At 35.7% G+C, this 22,883-nt stretch overlaps 5 protein-coding genes across 17 annotated transcripts; 1 reads left to right on the forward strand and 4 right to left on the reverse strand.

Moving 5' to 3' along the window:
• Window positions 1-276: 276 nt before the first annotated feature.
• LOC131002862 (heavy metal-associated isoprenylated plant protein 45-like) lies at window positions 277-1,086 on the reverse strand. Its single transcript, XM_057929345.1, has 3 exons — window positions 995-1,086; window positions 859-934; window positions 277-762 (listed from the first exon to the last, which is right to left on the reverse strand). Exons 1-3 carry the CDS (start codon window positions 1,043-1,045, stop codon window positions 443-445), a joined length of 447 nt encoding a protein of 148 aa, XP_057785328.1. The 5' UTR covers window positions 1,046-1,086; the 3' UTR covers window positions 277-442.
• A 619-nt stretch (window positions 1,087-1,705) lies between these two features.
• LOC131002867 (protein PLANT CADMIUM RESISTANCE 10-like) lies at window positions 1,706-4,435 on the reverse strand. Of its 10 annotated transcripts, none has more exons than XM_057929351.1 (5): window positions 4,301-4,435; window positions 3,866-3,971; window positions 3,098-3,330; window positions 2,402-2,628; window positions 1,706-1,978 (listed from the first exon to the last, which is right to left on the reverse strand). In XM_057929351.1, exons 3-5 carry the CDS (start codon window positions 3,270-3,272, stop codon window positions 1,817-1,819), a joined length of 564 nt encoding a protein of 187 aa, XP_057785334.1. In that variant the 5' UTR covers window positions 3,273-3,330; window positions 3,866-3,971; window positions 4,301-4,435; the 3' UTR covers window positions 1,706-1,816. The 10 variants fall into 10 exon arrangements, with proteins under 10 accessions (XP_057785334.1, XP_057785335.1, XP_057785341.1 ...); XM_057929352.1 differs by having other exon boundaries at window positions 3,866-3,986; window positions 4,301-4,393; XM_057929358.1 differs by having other exon boundaries at window positions 3,866-4,086; window positions 4,301-4,343.
• Window positions 4,436-9,929: 5,494 nt separating this feature from the next.
• LOC131002857 (seven transmembrane protein 1-like) lies at window positions 9,930-14,559 on the forward strand. 2 transcript variants are annotated; one of them, XM_057929337.1, is made up of 14 exons: window positions 9,930-10,051; window positions 10,331-10,565; window positions 11,190-11,232; window positions 11,622-11,648; window positions 11,747-11,839; window positions 12,163-12,314; window positions 12,408-12,573; window positions 12,669-12,794; window positions 13,061-13,180; window positions 13,369-13,389; window positions 13,538-13,596; window positions 13,706-13,796; window positions 13,943-14,042; window positions 14,338-14,559. In XM_057929337.1, exons 2-13 carry the CDS (start codon window positions 10,339-10,341, stop codon window positions 14,006-14,008), a joined length of 1,191 nt encoding a protein of 396 aa, XP_057785320.1. In that variant the 5' UTR covers window positions 9,930-10,051; window positions 10,331-10,338; the 3' UTR covers window positions 14,009-14,042; window positions 14,338-14,559. The 2 variants fall into 2 exon arrangements, with proteins under 2 accessions (XP_057785320.1, XP_057785321.1); XM_057929338.1 differs by lacking the exon at window positions 9,930-10,051 and adding an exon at window positions 10,065-10,218.
• Window positions 14,187-15,641, reverse strand: LOC131002859 (uncharacterized). 3 transcript variants are annotated; one of them, XM_057929341.1, is made up of 3 exons: window positions 15,143-15,641; window positions 14,914-15,061; window positions 14,187-14,837 (listed from the first exon to the last, which is right to left on the reverse strand). In XM_057929341.1, exons 1-3 carry the CDS (start codon window positions 15,488-15,490, stop codon window positions 14,605-14,607), a joined length of 729 nt encoding a protein of 242 aa, XP_057785324.1. In that variant the 5' UTR covers window positions 15,491-15,641; the 3' UTR covers window positions 14,187-14,604. The 3 variants fall into 3 exon arrangements, with proteins under 3 accessions (XP_057785324.1, XP_057785323.1, XP_057785322.1); XM_057929340.1 differs by having other exon boundaries at window positions 14,914-15,070; window positions 15,143-15,596; XM_057929339.1 differs by having other exon boundaries at window positions 14,187-15,061; window positions 15,143-15,602.
• Window positions 15,642-19,291: 3,650 nt separating this feature from the next.
• On the reverse strand, window positions 19,292-21,182 carry LOC131002860 (protein PHYTOCHROME KINASE SUBSTRATE 4-like). The gene has a single exon (XM_057929343.1). The coding sequence runs from the start codon at window positions 20,990-20,992 to the stop codon at window positions 19,532-19,534; it is 1,461 nt and encodes a 486-aa protein (XP_057785326.1). The 5' UTR covers window positions 20,993-21,182; the 3' UTR covers window positions 19,292-19,531.
• Window positions 21,183-22,883: the final 1,701 nt, after the last annotated feature.

Below are 22,883 nucleotides of genomic sequence, written 5' to 3' on the forward strand. Positions count from 1 at the left end.
GCCCAGCCTAATTGGGAATACTATGATTTATTGGAAAATGGTTCCCGGGAAAATGAATGTTACCGGATTCTTCATCACCTGTTTGGAAAACTGTCACGATTCTAAATTTTACATTCATTAATTCAATATAATCGACTAAATGGATGTAATAATTGAATTCTAATCGACATGTATAAAAAACACCAGTTACCACTTTTCTAATATCAACAATTAATATAATAGAATACATACTAAATTAATATATTCTCTAAAATAAAGATTTTCTTCCGTCGTTACTTGGGGTAGTTTAGAAAATCATTATGCATAAAATTGTACAAAAACGTAGTCATTATTGTGAATGAACCATAGGTAGCTATCGTGTAGCTCACACCTATACATTAGCGAAATAGTGAAGACATGTATATTTATTTATGATAGGGAATTGAAGTATAAGGTGTCACGGTCACATAATGGAGCAGGCATGCACGTTGTCATCGCTAAAACGATAGGTAATGTGATGATCGATAGTGGAGTAGGGAAGTTGGGGGAAGTAGCCATGGCTGGCTTCATTGTAGCCATGCATCAAGTAGTTGTATGAAGAGGTGAAGGTGGATTCATCCAAATAGGTAGCAGCATAGGGCTGATATTCTGAGTCATAAGGAAATGCCCAAAACTCAGCTTTTCTCCCAATTCTCCTCACCACTTTCAAAACCTTTCTCTTATCCACATATCCACTTACTGTCACTTTCTGCTTCTCCATGTCTATATCCAAGCTATCCACACCTACATCATCATCATCACTTCCCATAATATATAGCTAGCTCCATATATATAACGTAACAACAAATTAATTTAACTTGTAGCTAGCTAGAGTCTTGCCATGCAGCTTCGAGATTGCTTTTCTTATCCTTTTCTCACAACCTTCGCAGTCCATGTGAACCCGAAGCTCCACGACCTATACATATAAATTTAAATAAAGAAAAAATGTAAATGATGTACGTATATGGATACTTACGGACATAGCATTTGATAGAGGAGCATTCAGCTTGAAACACCCACCAAACATTTTGCTACTACCGTATATCAATCTATTTGTACACTTGATAATTAAAGAGGAATATCAACAATATATACAAATCGAAAGGAATATAAATCCCTTGCTGCAAATATACCAAACAACTTGGCATCACCATTTTCATGGAATGGAATCCAACAAATATACGTATGCATAGCCCTCGTTTCCTCGCAGCTTCGCACACAAGCTTTACGGCTACAATATTCTTTGAAGATCTTCTTATCCATACATCTATTGCACGTTTAATTTATATTAGGGTTATTCTCGGTTTTCTATTGGAGCATTAGTCATCTATCCGTATCACTAGATAATAAGAAAATACTATATTTGAAGGAGAAATGTCGTGTGGCAATTAAATGTATTTTCTCTCATCTTCTCCCATGACATTCTGAAATTCATTATATTCGGGAAACACAATCTTGGTCATAATGAAATAGAATACGAAATTAAAATATAATGGCAATGTTTTAGATATTTGTTGCAGATCGAAGAAGGAATTCTTGGATAAGCATCAAGTTGTGGAATATGCCCTTTGATGATCCTACATACAATAATAGGACACCGGAATTTATACTCTCTGCAAAAATGAAAGCAACTGCAGCTTCATCTGCAGCCTTCCTGATCATGTAAGGAGAGAAGGGGAAAAGAGGCTGAAAACTCTAAATTAACATATCATAAATAGAGGTAGAATTATGAAGAGAAGACAGAAGCATTCATACAACGAATAGAAACAATACAAGGTGTATGTGGGAGGAGAAGGCCTCATTTTGCTGAAGCTGGTTCCATTTTTTGTACAGGAGGCGCCGCCACTTCCACCGTGTTGGAGTTCAGGTCTTGGGATCTTTCGCGGATCTCTCTGTATTCTTGACACATGGCACATAAATGACAGAAGAAATGTGTCACAAAGTCACCACATGGTGCTTCCTGCATCCCAAAAATATGCTCACATGTATTTACTTGGACATAAAAAACCAGAATTTCTGTTATACAAAAAAGTGGAGAACAGAAGCAATACAGCAAATCTACGAGTATAAAACTAGAACCCATAACAAGGCACACAAGACCCTACATATAATCTCTGCTTTAATTATTGAACAAAAATTGATTATTACTGGTGATACAGCATAATATCACCTCTTAATGCCAGATGTCTATGCAACATAGTCAAATGAAGGGCATTTAGAACCAATGGAGGGAAAACATAAACAAGAAGCTCAAGGGCGAATGATTCCCTCGATCCCATTGAAACAATCTCTTTCATCACTATCAATGGCCAAGCTTTGTGGTCTAAGTGAGTGAATATGAACGCCAAACGAGCATGAATAGATGAACAGAATGAAGATATACCTCCAAATTGTAGCTTTCCCTTAAAGTCCTCCTGTATCCACATGCATAACAGGCAACAAAGCAACCCGGGGCACCCAACATAACGCCTTCAGTCATCACACAGCATATGGTATTCACAAGAGCCCATAATACAAAATGCATCGTACAGGATCCTATCAGAGTTCCAGAACCCAAAGACTCTGCATTTCTCCCGAAAAGATAGCACGGGCAAAGAAGACCAACACAACCTGTCAGATAAATAATATTTTTACAGCAGTTAGTTGACCAAAACAGATTTCAGACAAACAATTCTCAGTGAACCACTCAGAGTGAATGCATCATTAACCATTCAGATCATATGCAGATCTTTTTTCTTTCATGAACAGAAATCTTAGACAGACCAGTCCCGTGTAGCACTAAATCATGAGCAAATTACGTCACACAAGGAAACAATGATTTCTTTAATGAGCGAGCACACTGAGTTAGCTCAATGCGCTGCAACGCTCAATATCTGGTCTAGACATTGAAAATAGTAAATCACTCATGAAAACATTTTCTTCTACACAATCTCCTATAAATGATCCTTTCACCGCATGCATATCATACTAATTTATAATTTGCAAGGCATGATCCAACATTCCAGCACTATCAAAAAGCACCTTTCATTCACTTTTTTGCTTCTGATAAATCAAGATCACAAGGCAGAAAGTAGCATACAGCTCTGCATATCATCGAAACAAGCACAGATTCCCGAAGACCACTGCCCTGGAACGTTATTGTTGTGCTGTGGTCTAGGATCAACATCTGTAGGAGGAGCTACTGCATCTGCTTCAGCATCTGACTGCCCGAGGGGAATGTAACGTGGTGGAACATATGTGTTCTGGCCCACCATATTACTTGAAGACAAGAGAACTCACACCTCTGTCCTGTTCAAGAGCTTGAGCAGCAATCTGCATCAAGCATTCAGAAGAGAGTCAAATAAAACTAATATTCTGTAAATGTTCTGCGTAAGAATTGCATTCTGTTTTTTCTCATCATAACAAAACTGCGTTTAACTCACTGCTCACAACCAAATTTTTCAAAACAGACATCTTCCACAAATTATGCATACAGTTTCTTCCACAACTCACAAGACCACCCAAAATGCACAGAATTAGCACCATTATCACCCCTATTATGAACACAGCATACAAATTTAGGCATATGGACGCAAATGAAAAACCCATTCACAAATCAAAGCAACCGACCTACTGTCAACCCCAAAGTCAAAATAAAATTCCGACACAATTTCTTAAAAATCTTTTACCCTAAAATCATTTTAACCTAAAAGTTCCAATTAAACTCGAACATACAGATATTATTATGTCCCAATTGCAATGCAAAAACTTTTTTTTGGCTTTTGTTTTTTTAGGGAATGAAAACCCAAATTAAATCCCTGTCCAAATAAATGGAACAATATTTAGTCAAATTCTGATAAAATCGTACCTCAGTCAGATATTTACAAAAGCTTCTCTTACGAATTCTAAAGGAGTATCATCCGTAAATAAGCTAATAAAAAAATGTAGGAGCGGCCAAGCGGGATCACGAACAGCTGCAAAACTTTCATCTAATAAGAAAGTCGCAATATTATCACAAGGGTAAAAAAAAAAGTAAAAGCAGAAATAAAAGGATATGGCTTTAATTTCCAGAAAGCATACAGCATCCACCTAAACCGAAATTCGAATACCAAACTAAGTGCAACTTTCCAGAAATGAAGTTTCCAGTGAGAATTCAAGATCAAATTTTGAAATTTGCCAAGAGCGGAACTGAAATTTGGGAATCCGTTATCCGGAAAGAGACATATACTAAAAAAAGGTAAAATGCGTACACATTGTTGAATCAGATAATGAGAATCACTGGAAGTTGAGAACGAGTGCGCACCTGAGAACTGCAGAGAAAATAGAAATTGTCGACAATTTTCTAATTTGAGGAAGGAAATTATAATAAATGTTTGTCGTCTGAAATAGAAGCCGTGAGATTGCTTACATTTATTTTATTTAAGCCCAAAATTAAAGATCGCATGACGACTTTCTCTAAGCGTTATATTTTTAAGCAAAGTTCATACATAATCCAAATTTCCGAAATTAAGGGGGTGTATTCGTTGTGAATTTCCACAGACTTTAAAAAGTTCGTGGAATTTAAATTCTATGGAATTCACATAGATTCCAGACGACTTTCAAAGAATTCGTGGTTGGATTTCACCCCGATTTTCACTGATTTTCGAAGAATTTAGGGGATAATTCTGGAATTGAAATCCATGATGCCAACGCCCGCTGAGTCCCAGCACCGCTGGAAACCTAGCGACCGCTGGGAATCCAGCGAGCGCTGGAAACCAAGCTTCACAGTGAGAACGTGAAAAGCAGTTCTGAAAATCTATCAGACAGCAAAAAAAAAAAAAAGCATAATTTACTCATTCAAAGTCCATATACTCTGACAGAGGAATTAAAGTTTTGACACTTCATACACAATATTTTCATGTCAATGATAAATGAATGAGATTACGGAGATGTATTCACGCCCAAAGACATCAGAAAAATTTAACCAGGACAGAAATTAAAAAACTCTTCAACTGTCGACTCAAACTATTACTACTCAAAACTACAATCTGTTTTGTCTGCAAGAGCAGCACTCAGGATCAAGCATCAAGGAAATGATGTTAATCATAGTTGACCTCCACTAGAGAAATTAGTGCCCAATCCAAATAATTGTATAATTCATATAATGCCGATTCAAGTAATACGAAAAGCGGAAAAGTATAAATTAGATCTGAGAAAGTTCGACATCATTTTATTATCTCAAAAAAAAAAAAAAGTTCGACATCATTTCTCACTCACCCACCAAAATCCCTTCAACTATATGAGTTTGAGGCCACTATATGAGCAATACTCAATGAGATTGGGGAGATAATCCAGCGCTCGCTCAAATCCAGCATATGCTAGACTCTCTCAACGCTGGCTGAGTTCCAGCGCTCGCTGGCTTCTTGGCCGCGGGCGCTGGAACTCAGCGCTCGCTTAAAACTTTATGGATTTCAATTCTCGTGGTTCTTGGCCGGATTTCGTCGTGTGTATTTTTTGGATGAAATCCATGAAAGTCATTCCGGATTTGAAGTCAATGGAATAACGAATACACCTAGATTTGTATGGATTTTAAAAAGTCTGAAAGGAATACACCCAAATTTATATGGACTTTTAAAAGTTTTGAACGAATACACCCAGATTTTTGCAGACTTTTAAAAGTCTGGAACGAATACACCCAGACTTTTAAAATCCATAGAAATCTATTAAACTCCACAACGAATACAACCTCCTAAATTTCTTTACATTTAAAACTGCGTAAATAATCTAATAATTTATGCCCCTAAGAAAAATCTAATAATTTATCGATTTCGTTATTTACTAATTGAAGTTTTACAGAGAGGACTGAAATTCTAACGCCTAAATGCAGTATTTCATTAATTAAAGAGCTTAAATGTTCAATTAAATACACCTTGATGAAACATGGGAATAAATTATGAAATTTTAAATTACATATATAATCTAAATGACAAAAAATTAAAACAAATATCGGATTATATTTTTTAAGACCAAAAATGCATAGAATAACATGTTATTATATTTTTTTTGCACCAAATAATATTCATTGATAATAAATAAATAAATAAAACACAAAGAGTAGTAATAATAGAATTAAAGTCGCTAAGATTCCCAACCTAGCCATCATAAACAAAAAGGTGATTCTATTCATAGCTCTCATTTTACTCATTACAGTTCAATTTTTAAAATATTATTAATAATTAATTAAAAATTTATTATTTTACTTCTGTTATATAGCCTTTAGATTATATTAGCCTTTAGATTATATTAAATTTTAAATTAATTTATCACTTCAATTTCTTTTTACTAATATTCCGTATTAATTCGTAGCCCCCATTTGTCCACGCCCTAAAGCCCCTCCGCCGTCAGCAATGACGTCGCCGACCAATGATTGCTTACAAAAAAATGTGTTTTTATTTGTAGAACAAAAAGACAAGTAAGGCGCTGCCGACTAGCGATGAGCGCCTATGAATGAAAAGGCACATCAAGTTTATTGCCTTACGAAAACAATAAATCTATGCAGCCACATTGTGGTCACCCACAATTTAGTTTAATAGGGAAAATTTCAATTTGTTTAATTTATCTTTTAAAATAAAAATAAAATTTAGTTATTTTATTGTATTCTCTACATTATAGTTATTTTTTGTAATTTTTTTTGGAACTTTTATTTTTAATTTATTTTTTAATAAAAATAAAAAGTTACAAAAGATTTTTTAAAAAATAACTACAATGTAGAAAATACAATAAAATAATTAAATCTTATTTTTATTTTAAAAAATAAGTTAAATAAATTAATTTTTTTTCTATTCAAATGAATTGTGGGCGGCCATAATGTGACTATTTAGTATATTACTTTTACGAAAATTTGAAACCAGAAATTAATTGTTCAAAGCCGCGATTGTGAGTGCCTATGAATGAAAAGGTGCATCAAGTTTATTGTATCATTCCCTCAAAAAAAAAGTTTATTGTATCATGAAGATTTGAAACCAGCAATTAATTGTTCGAAACCGCAATCATTGACTGCAATCTAAAGTTTCACTTTTTTCCTTTTTATTTTTTATTTATAAAAGTTTTGCAATAATTACCATAATCAGTTTTCAATTTGGTGTTTTTTTGCATCGCGTCATAGACAATATATTATTGCAAAGTTTTTAAATTAGTTGGAGTGTTTAACTTTTATGCGTAAATACGAGAAACGATAAATCTATGCAACCACGTTGTGGCCACCCACACACTAGTATAATAAGAAAAATCTTGATTTATTTAATTTATTTTTTAAAATAAAAATAGGATTTAGTTATTTTACTATATTCTCTACATTGTACTTTTTTTTACATTTTTTATTTTTAATTTACTTTTTAATAAAAATAAAAAAATTACCAAATAATTACAAAGTAGAGAATATGATAAACTAACTAAATCTTATTTTTATTTAAAAATAAAATAAAATAAATTATTTTTTATTTAGGTAAATTGTGGATGGCCACAATGTGGCTGTTTAGCATTACTCTATGAGAAAATATGGCATACTTGTCTTTCTGTTCTGCAAATAGAAATATACTTTTTTGTAAGCAATCGCTGATCACCGGTGTCATTGCTGGCGGCGGAGGGGCTCTGGGATGGGGACAAATGGGGGCAACGAATTAATACGCAGTATTAGTAAAAAAGAAATTGAAGTGATGAAATAAAATAAAATTTAATATAATTTAGAGACTATACAGCATAGGATAAAAAAATAAATTTTTAATTAATTATTATTAATATTTGAAAAATGAGACTATAAGGAGTAAAATGAGGGCTATAAATAGAATCACCCTAAATAAAATGAGCAAGCAAACTTTGTATTCGAGTCATCATAGGAGAAAATAAAATTTATTATTAATTTTATTTTAAAAATTAATCTGAGTTACAATTTTATAGTTATAATAAAATTAAAAGTTTATTTGAAAATTATAATTTTATTTTATTATTTTTTTTATCTTGTTAGTTTATTTTATTTTATTTTTAAAAAAATGAAATTCAACTAATTATAAAATATTTAATATGAATATTAAATTAAAGATCATGATAAGAGCCTTAATTTGATATATATTATGTAAATATTTTGATTTAAAATGTAAGTGTTATATTTATTTAAACATGAAAATTTAAAATAAATTCTCTTATCATTTCTCATCCTTTTGAGAATAAATCTATATTTCAATTTTTTTTAACTTTTTTTGTATTTTTATTATTATGAATTATTCTTTATTTTTTTTCAATATTTAGCTCAAATATATTGAATTAAAATTATTATTTTTATTATATTTATAAATATAATAATTAAGTTGGTATCAATTTTATATAAATATTGAAATATAAAAATATTTTTTATGTATTGCACGTGGTGAAAATAATAGTAACAATAATAATAATAATAATACTAATAATAATAATAATAATAATAATAATAATGCTTTTATGTAGAACTATCGAAAACTACACATAAATATCGCTTTTTTTTTGGTAGAAATCTCAAGGGGGTGAGGGGTTAGGCATACCCCTAACTTAGATTCAGTTCTCAATTCTCATGTTGATAGTTAGTTTGTTTTGGTTTGGTTTTTGGTTCGTTTTTCTTCTGATGTTGTCTATCTTGACCTCTGGTTGTAGTCACTTTTGTGCTACAAGTTTGTATGGGTTGATCCTGTCTGATTTTTTTTTTTTTTTCATGTGGTTTATGTTGGGCATCGTCACTTTTTAACAGCGTTATGTATAAGATATTGGTACACATAAATAGTCGTTGATGTTAATTAATTTATAATTACATTCATTTCAAATTAAACTCCTCCATAGTATTATTATTATTATTTGAGAGCCAGTAGCTACTAGTATTATTTTGAGGTTGATCTCCTTTTTTTTTTCTGAGATATGGTTGATCTCTTTTTTAATACATCTATATACATCTATAAAAGAGGAGTTTTTCCCTCTTTTTTTCTCTCTCTTCTTCAACCAAAATTTTAACTATTTTTTTCTTTTTACTTTTTTATATTGAATAATTATTTTTTAAATGTCATCAAATTTGATCATGAAAAAATAATCAATATGCAGTATAGTATAAAAATCATCAAAAATGAATTTAAAATGAATAAGTTATGAAAAATGTAAATATTTTATTTACTTTCTCTTTATTAAAAATCTATAACTTTTTATTTATATTTGTCAGAACCGATCACCTACCCACCGTGGGCATGCATAATGTGCCCACCATGATGTGGCAATTATAATTATAGTAAGATAATTTTAATTAGAGTAAGATTTATTAGTTATCTTTCCTAATTAAAATTGTCACATCAATGGTGGACACGTTATGCTTGCCCACGGTGGGTAGGTGATCGGTTCTGTTATGTTTGTATATAAAATTACTATTTATTATGATGAATAATATATGCATAATGCAAATTTTCATTATCGAACAATTTTTAAATTTAGATAATAACTATAATCATTACACTTTTTATAAATTGAAAATTTACATTTTTAAATTCAGGATTTTATTGAGCAATTGATGTGAATTATTATATTTTATTAAAAGTATTTTTTATTTGATTATATTTTAATTTTTTATTATTTATTTAAATTTATCGTTAAATTTCGATGTTCGTCGTGCATCGCATGAATGAGCGTATACTAGTTCGATATTTATGAATTGGTGACATCAAGTTTTGTGAACAAAATAGGGTAAGTGTGTCTAACCGAATAATCACTTCCTATAAATGACACCGAATATCTTCGAATATTCTAATTCTATATATAATTCGTGTTCCATCTTTCTATATTGGAGAGAATGAAAGGAGACGAGCAGAAAAGAAAGAAAAAAAGGAAAAAAAGAAGAGGGGCTTAAGTGAGAATTAAACAAAGTAGTGGGCGGAAAACGAAAATCTGGAAAAGCGGTGCAGCCCACTGTAGTTATGCCACCTTGACGTATCCATTGAGGATTCACGTTGGAAATCTTCATGTCCTTTCACAATTAAACCTAATATTCATACAGATCGTCACCGCCGTAAGTTTCCTGCTACAAATCCACCACGTTAACCTACATTCTCTGTTTAAATTATTGTCACTCAATACACAGATCGAATCCAAACATTCCTTTTTTTTTGTTTTTGTTTGTGTTTTTCCCCTTTTTGCACTCCGTCAATTTGAATTTCACGCACCTGGACATCTCATGTATGCTTCTATTTTTGCTATATGTTTGATTTTATGCATTTAATTACGAGAGGCTAATGCATGTTGAGCATGAAGATCTAGATTAAGGTATCTCTGTTTTCCATGTGTGCAGTGGGGCTGATGAAGGGGGAACCAGTGATGTGCCCTGTTGATCAGCATTGCCTCCAATGGGCTCGGCGGTATATCGGGTCGTGCCTCTGCAGCACGCGGCACGGGTTCTCAGTGGGTCTGGGGGTTGTTAGTGTCGTGAGCTGGTGTGTGGCTGAGATACCACAGATCATCACCAACTACAGAAAGAAATCTGCTGAGGGACTCTCTATTCTGTTTCTTATGACATGGATTGTTGGGTAAATCTCTAATTCTGCATTCCCTTTCCTTCTTTTTGGTTGTTGGTTTGTGTGTTAGTAGGTTTCAAAGACAGTGGGATTGGTTTAGGTTGGGAGAATTGTGTAAAATTAAATTATCGTGCTTATGAATGTTGGCGATAAGTGTTACTACAAAATTTTGAGACCAGAGTCAGCTAAATAGATTTCATTTAAGTGCAGCATAAGCTTTAAATTTCTTTGTGTAGTGTACAATCTCTTAGCAGGGGCGGACGTAGAAAAACTCCTTGATAGGGACTGTATTTAAAAAAAAAAATGAATTCGAGATTGTTAGAAAACAATTTTTTAATGATTTGGTTTGATGATAGGGGCTTTTGCAAAATAATTGCACAAAACCAATATTATAAGAACAAAATTAGTTTTTTTTTTTTGGCTTGGGGGGCCCCCCTTCACCTCTTACTGTGTCCACCATTGCTATCTCAATGAGAAGAGTCTGTGCAATAAATTAACACATGTCTGAGAGAAACAAGATTTGCTGATTGTTGTTTCTAGTGTCAGGCTTTATATACATTGATAAATAAGCCCTTTCTCTAAAATTTTATAAACCTTTTTTTTTACTAATCATTTGATTCATAATTGCCTTGGCAGAGATTTTTTCAACCTTTTTGGCTGCATGCTAGAACCAGAGACTGTAAGTTGTTGCAGCTACTGTTCTAGTTCTATCAAATTATCAGGCTTGATGTACTTCTATTTTTTATATGCTTTAATCTTCCTGTAGTCTGTTATGACTTCATATGCTTTGACTTCTGGCTGATTGTTTGATCACTTCACAAGTTTCTGATTGCTAACAAACATTGCATGTACTTAATTGTGAAAAGTTTTATTTCCTCCTTATCTAGCCAAAGAAATGACTATGCAAAATTGTTGAAGAATTGATCTTTTTGAGAAAAATATATTGTTTATGAGTTTATCATGTACTATTGTACACAATGCTGAACTTTATTTTAGATTTGAGACCTCAATCTAAAATAGAACTTGTGTTTGGTAGTGGAATGTTTAACTCATGCTTTTCATTTGCAGCTTCCAACACAATATTATACAGCAGTGGTATGACTTTCCTTCAGGCTTCATTCTTGCATCCAATTCTGCCAGTCATTAATAACTGATCAGATTGAATTAACAATATTTCTTGTGATTGATTGCAGTTATATGCAGTAACTACGGTTATTCTTTCCTTACAAGCTGTTTACTATGACCACATTTATCCTCGACTGAAGTCCAACAAAAGGAGGCAAGAGGTTTGTCCTTGCAAGAAAAGATATATGAATGTATCCTATGTTTCAGTTCATACATACTACTTTATTAGGATGTCATATTTTAGATAGTATTCATCGGTTTTATAGAAATTAGAACTCAATTGAGATTGCTAGATTCAAAAGTTACATATTTGAAAGTGAAGGCATGCAATGATAATTTCACAAATATCCCACTTTTGAAGTACCCTATATTCTCTCATCTTCGACATTTTTATATACGTCATGGATCAGTCTTCTGACTATGGTGTTCCTTTAGTGGATTCATCAAGTCTTATGGTTATTTTCCTGGTAATATGTCTAACAAGGCTGTGCAAGCTGAAGCTGCGGAAAGAAGAGAGCGTAATAATGATTCTGATACTGAAAAAGGCAGTTATGGACAGAGATGCGGAGTTCCTCCAAGTTCCACTATCCATGTTGTCTCAAGCTCTCCAAGTAGTTATGATGAGCTATATTTCATGTCAGCAATCCCTCTATTTGAATATTTAATAAGGATTTTGTATGAAATAATTTCGGTTTTTTTCCTGCCCTGACTCTCTGAATGGGATATCAGGTCAGCAAGATCTCTTTCAGTAAGTCGTACACCTCCTGCAGGGTCTTTCCTTGGTCCGAGAAGTCCACTTTTGGACATCGAGCAACGCTGGTTCAGAGAACCATTGCTAGGTGAAGGCAGGTCACCAAAATCTGGTACTCCAAAAATCAAAGCCATGCTGTGTGTGGTGAGCTTCTTGTAGCGTCCATGAAAAGCTAGATTACCAGGATTGCCAATTTAACGCTTTCCTTTGACCTGGTTTTTCACATTGCTTTACTTCAGGTTTCCTTGATGACATTCTTAGTGGGAAGTCACAACCACCTACAAGCGGAAAGACTTGAAAACAATTCAGCTCGTAGAAATCCAACAGGAGGCATTGTGCTGCAAGTTGGACGACAACTTTTAGAGGCAAGGGTTCTGATATGATTGTGATGGATTTCTGTTTTAGCTATGCCTCTAATAACTTGCCTTGCTAGTTTGCATTTGGTGCATTCTTCTACTTTTTTTTGCTCTTAAGCATATTTACTTTTCATAAACTTTCATACATCTTGAAGTTGAAGCATATAATTGGATTGTGAATTCTTAATGTTCTTATGTAAAGACAAGTATCTATTGAGCAAGAGAAAGCCATTTACAATCTTGGACTTTATATTTTATAATCATTGAAACTGCAGGCTACAGGAAGTTCAGCACACGATAATATAGCTGCAGGTTACAGTGCGATTGGATCAATCCTTGGCTGGGGAATGGCAGCTATTTACTTGGGTGGACGTCTACCTCAGATTTACCTTAATGTAATTTATAGAATCTGCATTTTTGTTACATAATTAGTCAATGTATTATTATCTTTTTTTCGAGTCAAATGATAGTTATATGCAGTGTAGTGTAAAAGTCAGTTTGCTATTTATGTAAACAATCTCTTAAATGAATTATCGATATAAGGTAAGGCCTAACTTGGGTTTTTGCACTTTTTCTTTTGCAGATTAAAAGGGGGCATACAGAGGTACACATATTTATGCTCTTATTGCTTTCAATCAAAGGCAATCATAAATTTTTTTCGCTTTATACTCTGTTTCTCATATCACAACATTCACAGTGATGCATAGTTGAGCATTTGGAATCTGAAATATATTACCGCTGTGTTGTATCAGGGGCTTAACCCGTTGATGTTTGTCTTTGCTGTTATTGGCAATACTACTTATGTGGCAAGGTGAGGAAGTTCCCAATGTCCCTCAATTTAATTATTTTCACAAAACTGGTTTTCTTATAAAATGGTTTTTTTTTTTTTTTTAATCTGCTTTATCTTATTTTATTTGCAGCATCCTGGTTAACAGCTTAAACTGGTTGAAAATAAAACCTAATCTTCCTTGGTTGGTGGACGCTGGAGGATGCGTGATTCTTGATGCTTTTGTATCCTTTCCCGTCCGTCTCCTGGTCGACCAAGTTAACAACCTCTATAAATTATTTGAAAAGAGAGTATTTTCATTTTATTTTTCATATGCATACAATCTTAATTCTTTGATAAATCTTGTGATTATTCTTAATGAGTTGTTCAGATACTCATTCAGTTTGTCTACTTCCGTTACCGACCAAGGAATGAAGTGGAGAAGTATGTATCTTGAATGAGTCTGAGATCATGAATAAACAGCACCTCAGGTAAATCTACAGCAACCTCTTCACCTCTATGCCTTCTCACATGTACTATGTTTCATTGAATTTCCCCCCTATCCCAATCACATATCTGCCTAGGTTTTAGGCTGGAGTTGCGAACACACATTTGCACTGCTCTTACATGTATGATTTAGTCATCTCAAATTGTGACATTCTATAACAATGCAGAGTAAAATATACATAATTTACAGATTGATACATATTTCCATACCTATCTAGATTTGGTTCACTCTTTATAGCACAGAATTTAGACGAGACTAAGCCTTGATTAATTTTTCAGGAACATCTTTGCGTAACTGGACATGAACAACCGTGGAGGCCGGCACCATAAGGGAAGAGACAGCTTCTCCGACTGCATAAACTGAGCAGCACTAGCATTCTTTTTTTTCCTTGTTATATGAAACGATTATAAACTCGTAGTACTAGTCTCTCAGTAGAATTTTCATATGTCCCGTTGTCAATTTGTGATGGAAAAGTAAAATTCAGCTCGTTTAAGAATCAACGTTTTTTTGTAATGAATGATCAACTTGCAAAAGGGAGACTTAGCCTAATATGGTAGGTCCAATTCCATCACATGCTGTTCGGAAGCCTCAAGCAGTGGTATCTTTATACTCGGCGGTGCTGCTGCTGTTTGGCGATACTTTTCCGGTAAGAAAACGATGTAGGCGTTCCAACTCCGGTCGATTTCTAGGTGGTAGAGACGCTCTCCGGCGGCATAGCCCCCGAGAAGCTGGTACGACCTCTCTGATTGATCCATTGCAACACAGACTTGTTCGGTGCCTGCTAGGATTTTTAAAATGGATGAACGAAATTACAAAAATTGGAAGAAAAGAGAGAGAGAGAGAGAGATACTGACAGGCAGCTTGTTCTAGCTGCGTTTGGTAAATGAATTCCAGAACTGCGGAAATGTCTCTCTCAAATTGATGAAATGGCCCGTTTTGGAAGTTCATTTTTCTCAACTTGCAGAGACCTTCGCCCAGCTCCATCATTGCTCCCTTGTGATTCTGAATCAACTGATTCACATCATCATTCGGTAAACAAAGATATGATATATATAGCATTATTATCTGGAATAAATGAAATACATGGTTGAAGAGGTGGTGGAAGCCGACGGCGCATTGCAGGATGCCGTGGAGGAGAGTGCGTGTGGGGTCTTGGGAATTATTCCACAAAGCTTCGAGAACGTCGTGGCATTTGTAGTAATCCCTTGTGTTGAAAAGCGAGACTGCCTCGTCGAAGCTGCAGATTTCTTCGTCGTCGTGGGTGATGCCGCGGCTGCTCATCCGGTACGAATTCCTTACCTTTACGATTCCTCGATTGGAAAACGGTGGAGAACAAGTGGTGAAGAAAGTTTTGGTTTTCAATGATTTTTTGAGTGACGCTGGATGAGTTGTTGATGCTGGCCCTGGGAGACAAGATATGAGAGCAGCCATTTTTGCAAGGGATCCTGCTTTCTGCTAGACCCTTCATTTTCTCAACTAAAATATCCTACTAATTTCTCATTTTTATCCAACCATCTATTTTCATTTATTTTTCTTATTCAATTTTTGCCAACGTAATTTTGATCACATCGTTTCTCAGATGATGATGGATTATCTACTGTTTAAATTTTTTGTTAATGTAGAATACATTAGATATTGGTTTTTTGGAGTATAATTAAATAACTTATCAAATTAAGTTCAACATATATAATTAAAATTAAGACCACGAATTAAGAATAGCTGAAAGTTCATATCATTAACTATAATTAAATTATGATTTAATTGGTCAAAATAATAATTTTGTACTAATTTTTTTTGATTTGGGGGAGTTGGGGAGGGGGGAGCAGTGGGGTTTGAACCCGGGACCTCACTGTTCACACACAGGAGATCGCACCGCTTGGTGTCCCCTTGGGGACTATAATAATTTTGTACTAATATTCAACAGTTTCGGCTTGTATATGTATATTCTATTATCCCATATCAATCATACAAATAAAAGAAATTCCGTACAATCTGCCAAAAAAATAAATATTAAGCAGTGGTGACCCCTCAACAAACTTGTAGTGTGGCATATAAATCAAGATGTGATTTGTCAAAAATGCATACGATCATTAATTTGTATTTATTGCCCATTGCCGACGTGTATGCCTAAACCAACATTCATTGCTTTGAGAGAAGGTAGTGAAATATGTAGCAGAATATTATGTGGTAACAAATGATCCAAAGAGTTTGTGGTTGTTGATTATGGGAGCTGGGACAAGATTATGAAGTCGGCTTAAGAGTTGTCTCTAACATCAAATTGCTCCATTTGATTGATACTATACTATGTGTCTCCTAAATACTATTACTATTCTAACTCGTGGTGGAGTTGGACTTTCGAATTAGTTGGTTTAATTTTTTTTCAATAAAATTAATAATTGATTAAAAATAAATAATAATCATAACATAATTATAATGTCATTTAAATTACAAAAAGTATATTTTAAATTGAATTCATACAAAGCAAATTAAAAAAATATTAAGACATAAAATTTTACAAGGTAAAATAACTTTCAATATCAAATTCAAAAAATAAATCTTTAGGTTCCAAACATGATATGTATAAATTAATTATGTGTTCATTCATCAAAACATTGATTCAACTTTAAAATTTATTTATTAATCACATTGTAAAATAACTCAACTAGATAACGATAAAAATAAAATTATAGTTTTTTTATTTTTAATAATATATTTATAAAAGAGGTTCAAGATTTTAAATACCAATTTTTAAAAGTGATATATTTTTTAGCCCCACTTTAAAACTAACTCTTTTGTATACCAAAATGAATTAAAAGACTAAAATACCCTTTACGGTCTCCACCACTTTAATTTCCGCGTAACATGACACATGCCCACGATCGTGGACACGATCATATCCACCATCGTAGGAACGTGTAATGTTGCGCGAAAATTAAAGTGGCGGGGACCGTAAAGGGTATTTTAGTATTTTAATTCATTTTGATATATAAAAGAGTTAGTTTTAAAGAGGGGCTAAAAAACATATCACTTTTAAAAATTAAAAGTTGGTATTTTCTTATAAGTTTCCTTTCTATTATTTATAAAATTATGAAAATACCTCTATATATATTTTCAAAATTCCAGGAGGGTGAGTGAGTCCCCTGCCCACCCCTAGCTCCACGCATGATTCTAACTAATAATTTCAGATTGATGGACGATAGGTAGAGTGAACTTTTGGGCAACTAATAAATACTTGAAACTATAAGTTGTAGTTGTGGGTCTAAATATAACATTATATAAAATGAGAGTCTACATTCCATCAGATCGTGTATTCTTGTTAAATATGACAATCTAACAGCTAAGATTGCATTCCCTCACTCCTAGAATGCCTCTTTCTTTATATTAATTTTTCATTCATTTTTATACGTTAGTTTAAAGAAGTACATGTACCTAGTTTAACTATTTGAAATTGACGAGGATGATGTGTTTCACGTTTCCAGAATCAAATCTGATTATAAAGGTAAGAAGGAGAAAAGTTGAAAGAGATGCAGATTTGATCGAAGAAGAAGAGTCACGCAAATCTAACATTTATGCATTAAGCGAAAAAACAGTTTCTTGCAGTTAAGATACGTGGTAGCTTATTATTTACAATTATTGGACACGCCATGGAGGAGTTATTAAAGGAGGATCTTCAACAACTGTATCAGTCACGTAATCGAACCATACTTTGTGTGTGAAGGATAAGAAAGGACGAGAATATCCTTCAACTTAAAGAAAAAAAGATCATTTTACCCCTTATCTTGTAAAATTCAATAAATATCAGTTAAACTCCATTGTAGAGTTATGCAATCTGATTCAAAAAAATATTGTTACTCTGCTCATTTGATTTCTAATTTGCTATTGAGTTTTACTTTGCCAATCACTTATTCTCGGTCACTTTTCACCATCACCTTTGTGTCTAGGTTTGTTATAGATGAACTATATGTCACATCTTTTGGAAACATAATTTATTTATTTTTTTCCACCGAGTAAAAACTACATCAAAAAATTAATTAAAAACAAATTATATGTCACATCTCTTCACATCTTAATTAATTTTTCCACCTTATATATCTAGATTTTTTGTAGAATAAAGGGCTAATTACGCCAAAAATCATGAATTTAAAGGGTTGAACAATTTTTCCATGACTTTCAAAACGTCGCCGGAATCAGAGTTCCAGTCCTGGGTCTGCTGCAATGCCGCCGCTGCCGCGATTCTGAATGCCAGGTCGCACAGTGCGGCCTCTTATTTTCGCCACCAGGTCGCACGCCGCCGCCTTCACGATCCTAGGGCTTCGATTTGGGTGTGGGAGGTGGCGATGGCGCCGGAGTTCAAAGGCCAAGGCGGCGGCGACGTCTTTGATGGAGAAGCTAGGGCACAAGGTCTGTGGGAGAAGAAGAATTTCTGGTGGAGTTCCCTAGGCGGCGCAAAGCCTAGAGAAGGGCGGCCGGATGAAGGCGGTGGTGCGAGGGGGATGAAGACCCTATGCGGCGCAAACCCTAGGTCGGTGGCGCGAAGGGGAAGATGAAGGCAGCGGATCTGAAGTGGTGGTGGGGGAAGGCAGCGAAGGGGGCGGCAATGGATGGCGGATTTGGTGATGGTGGGGGAGAAGGGCGGCAGGCAACGGCAGAGGCGGGAGTCAGAGGGCAGCCCCAATTACGGCGCCATGTCAACTCGTAATTGCCATGTCAGCTCGAAGCTTCACCGGAGCAAAATAACATGGAAAAATTCTTCAACCCTTTAAATTCAGAGAATTTTTTGATAAAAAAAAAGTTCATGGAAAAGTTGAAAATGGAGGTATAGTTGATGGTTTTTGACGTAATTAATCCTAGAATAAAGTAGCAGAAATTAAACTATTATGCACACTTTTTTATACTCCCTCCGTCCCACCGAAAGTGGTGCATTTCCTTTTTTTGTAATAATTTTACACTATAAACAATATGGCCCCACACACATTTACACACCTTTACACTACAATCTTATTCTCCTTAAATCCCGTGTCCAAAAGAAGTGCACCATTTTAACCGAGACGGAGGGAGTACTATATCTTATTCTTATGTTGACCCCCGTCCAAAAAATCAAAAGATCCTATGTTGACCCTCTCACAAACAAGGACGCTAACTTAATTAAGATAGTTTAGTTAGACAAGGACATACACTTAAAAGCATGCATCTTATCTTATCTACTTAGCAATACTGTTAAAACTGCTCATGTAAAATGAAGAGAATTCTTATTATAGAAACTGAAAAGCAAATTATGTTCACAGATAACACCCACACACACACACAAGTATTACGTTTTAGGAAAATTCCATAAACGTCTCACACACAGAAAGATGAAAGATGAAAAATGTAATAAGAGACAAATTGTAAAGAAGAAAACAGTGCATGAAAAGACTAGACAGCGAACATAGGCATGATCCTCCCCGGCAAGGAGCAAACATCCCCAAATTCTCATGCCGCAAACGCCACCGACAAGCGCGCCGAGTGGTCGCTCGCCAGCGGCGGCTTCCCCGCCCTCGGCGGCCTACCCCCCACATGCGCCGCCCCCTCGCACTTCACCGGCTGCGGCCCCACGCTCACCGCCTTTTCCTGCCTGCAGCTCATCAGCAGCAGTCCGTTCCCCTTCTTCCTCCCGCCGCCCTCCTCCTGCATCCGCTCCCGCAGGAACGCCGCCCTCCCGATCTCCGACGCCGACACCGAGAAGTTCGACACGCTCGCCCTGTCGAACCCCTCCGCCGTCGTCACGCTCCAGTCGATGCTCACCTCGCTCGGCGCGTAGCATTCTGTCCCGGCCACGCTCGGCGTCGGCGGCTCGTCCACGCTCCTCCTCGCGCACTGAAACCTCCTCGCGTTGAACGCCGGGGCCTCGTCCAGCGAGTCCCTCCGCCGGTACATCGGGTAGGATGTCGTCTGCGTCGAGAAGCTCTCGATCTCGAAGAGGTCCGAGCTGGCGTCGCTCACGGCGTCGTCGTCCACGCGCGCCGGCGGACTCCCCGGGTTGAACCGGACCGCCTCGCGGACCGGCTGGAAAACCTCCAGCGAATCGCGAGCCGGTTCTTCCAGAGGATTCATGATGGGCTTCGTGATGATCGCTTTCAGCGCGGGCTTGCCCGCATTGTTCAGCACCGGGAAGGAGAAGCCGTCCACGAAGGCGCGGCCGGAGGCGGAGATCCGCTGCTGCCGTGGCGCCGGATCGGGCGACGGGAAGCTCTTCTGCTGGTTGATTTCCAGGATCTCGCTGGCGATCGAACAACTCCTAGACGATTGTTTCGACTTGTAATTGTAAGCGTCTCTTTTCGCGGCGCCGTGTTCGGAGTCGGAGGTGGCGGCGTCCTTCACCTCTACGGATTTCTTACCAGTGCAGCAGCATTTCCGGCCGAAGCTCCACTTCCTGGCGGCGGCGGAGCTCCTCCTCTTCCCGCCGTCGGAGGCGAAGTTCCTGAGGGAAACTCCGACGGCGCCAGGAGGATTCTGGAGCAGGCCGGTCTGGCTGTTCCAGCTGGCCTCCGACGACGCCGTGGGCGTAGCGTGGAACGAGCGGGTCCTGAAATTCCGGCCGCCGTATCCATCCGTGGAGGAGACCGACGAGAGCCTGGGAACCGACGAGAGCGTATCATGCGGCATGGGCTGCTTCTTGATCATCTCTTTGGGGTCTGAATTCTCGCTGAAATACTTCTGCGCGTCGAAGATGCTTATCTCCGTGTCGTCGACGGCGGCAAGGATCTTTTGTTGGGATTTGTGATCGTTGGATTTGAGGTACGAGGAGAAAGATGCATCTTGGAAAGAGGTGGCGTTGTTGTGTGGGGAAGAAGAGGATCTGTAATGAAGAGGAGCTTCCAAGACACCAAACATGGGCTGCTGCTGCTGTGTGGAGCTGTACTTGAAACTTTTGACCATTGATGCTGGATCCATCTCACACACTGAGGGTGAGAAGGGACTATGAGAAAATATGTGTGTCTCAACTCAAATACTATAAGCTCAATCATGTGTATAAGTAGATATAGGCATCCGCCCCCTTAGCTCGTCTAAGTCGTATTTCTTAGATCTCATGTTCAAATCATTGTCTTATTTTTTCATATAATTTTAATAAAAACAATCTCATTAATTTCAGCTGAGATCAGAACATATATTTTTTGATAAGAAAACAGTTAGTGCAATAAATATACTTAATTGCAAACAAACATTAATAGAAAAGGGCCATCTACTGACATTAAAATCATGTTGGTATATTTAGAGGGTCCTAGACAAAATGACTCAATGTACAATTTGATGAAAAACTGGGGACCTCCTGGGAAACAGTTTTGCGAAACCAGATATAACTAGCAAAGATATAAGTATAATAGTACTAGCTTATGCATGAATGTTAGTTGAGTGGTCAATATAATGCCATGTCATCATTTTCTTGTTCTATTTCACCAGACATGCCTAGTGTGATTCTTGATCTCAAATCTTACGGTTCATTAAATTTTTTCTTACATTCTTGCATTTTTCAAGAAAAATTCAACCTGCCCTATTTTTTTTTTATCTCACACTACATTTGATTTTGATGTGTAAACGTGTCTTATGTAAATACCATAAGATGAGATTCTATTTCCACCAATTAGTAGCAATTAACAATTGGGTAATTGCTGACAATCTAAGCGTGATTTCTTGGAAAAGAAATAACAAACAGTCTGATTTTATTCATTAATCATATATTGCAAAGATAAGATGCAATCTTGGTAGTTCTGATCAAAGTTCATATTATATTTGGTATTCCATATAGCTGCTAGCCCACAGCATCTTATTTTACAATATTTTATTGGTAATAATGGGAAAAGTACAATATTGCGTAATTATCTATATGATTTTGAGCTTGAGATTTCATGAAAATTTTCAAGGCTAGGCCCCATTACCCTAAAATATTGACTTAGGGTTACAAGCCCTTTCTGTCTGTTTCTTGGACAGCAGAACATAGTGTAGTCTATTAAAAGATAATGATTTCTAACATGATTGCAAAAATTTCATGGTCATGATCTTATCACCTTTCTATTGACACTAGCAAAAGTTGCAAATCATTCAAAATGACCATTCCATTCTCTTGGTTTTGTCTCTAAATAATAATCCCTTCAATCCATGTGGGCTTCTCCATTATACAACCATGCATGTCCGCAGCTTATATTGTTCGATTCAAATTAAACTCAAGTAGCTTATCACTAGGTGTATATATGGGTATATTTCCCTTTTATAAAATAATTATCGATTTTTCATATCTGTGATAATACACATCACCTGATCATTTCATGTCTGGTTCTCATTTTATTTGATTGAATGTGAAATTATTGAGCATGTGTTCTTTTTCATGCATGTTTGCGCTTAGAATATGGGTTAGTTGCTATAATTAATTTGGGCTCAATTAACTGCGCGCGTTGGTCATGTTTGCAAATTTATCACTTTGGACAACATATAGGGCTTGCAAGAAAGAAAAAAACTTGGAGAGATATATATATATGAAAAGCTCTATGTATTTGTGTTGTTTGGAATATTTGAAATAATATGCATGTGGCCATATTTTATGTAGAAAAAAGATGGCGTTTAAGAACTTGTTGGTAAGTGGCATGGATTCAGTAAAGATAATGAAAGAAAGGTTTTGATTTTAGATTTCAAATTTGATTCTTAATTAGCACTTCTTGTTTCAATTTTGGAATGGATTTGTATCGATCTCTTTGTTTTTATATATTTTGATAATGTTGTCGATCTTGTGTTTTTTAATTTGAACCTTGTATCTCATTTTTGAGTTGCATCTCATGCATTTTTTTTAATA

The sequence above is a fragment of the Salvia miltiorrhiza genome, unplaced genomic scaffold (genome assembly GCF_028751815.1).
Source record: "Salvia miltiorrhiza cultivar Shanhuang (shh) unplaced genomic scaffold, IMPLAD_Smil_shh fragScaff_scaffold_23_2, whole genome shotgun sequence".
Classification (NCBI taxonomy): domain Eukaryota; kingdom Viridiplantae; phylum Streptophyta; class Magnoliopsida; order Lamiales; family Lamiaceae; genus Salvia; species Salvia miltiorrhiza.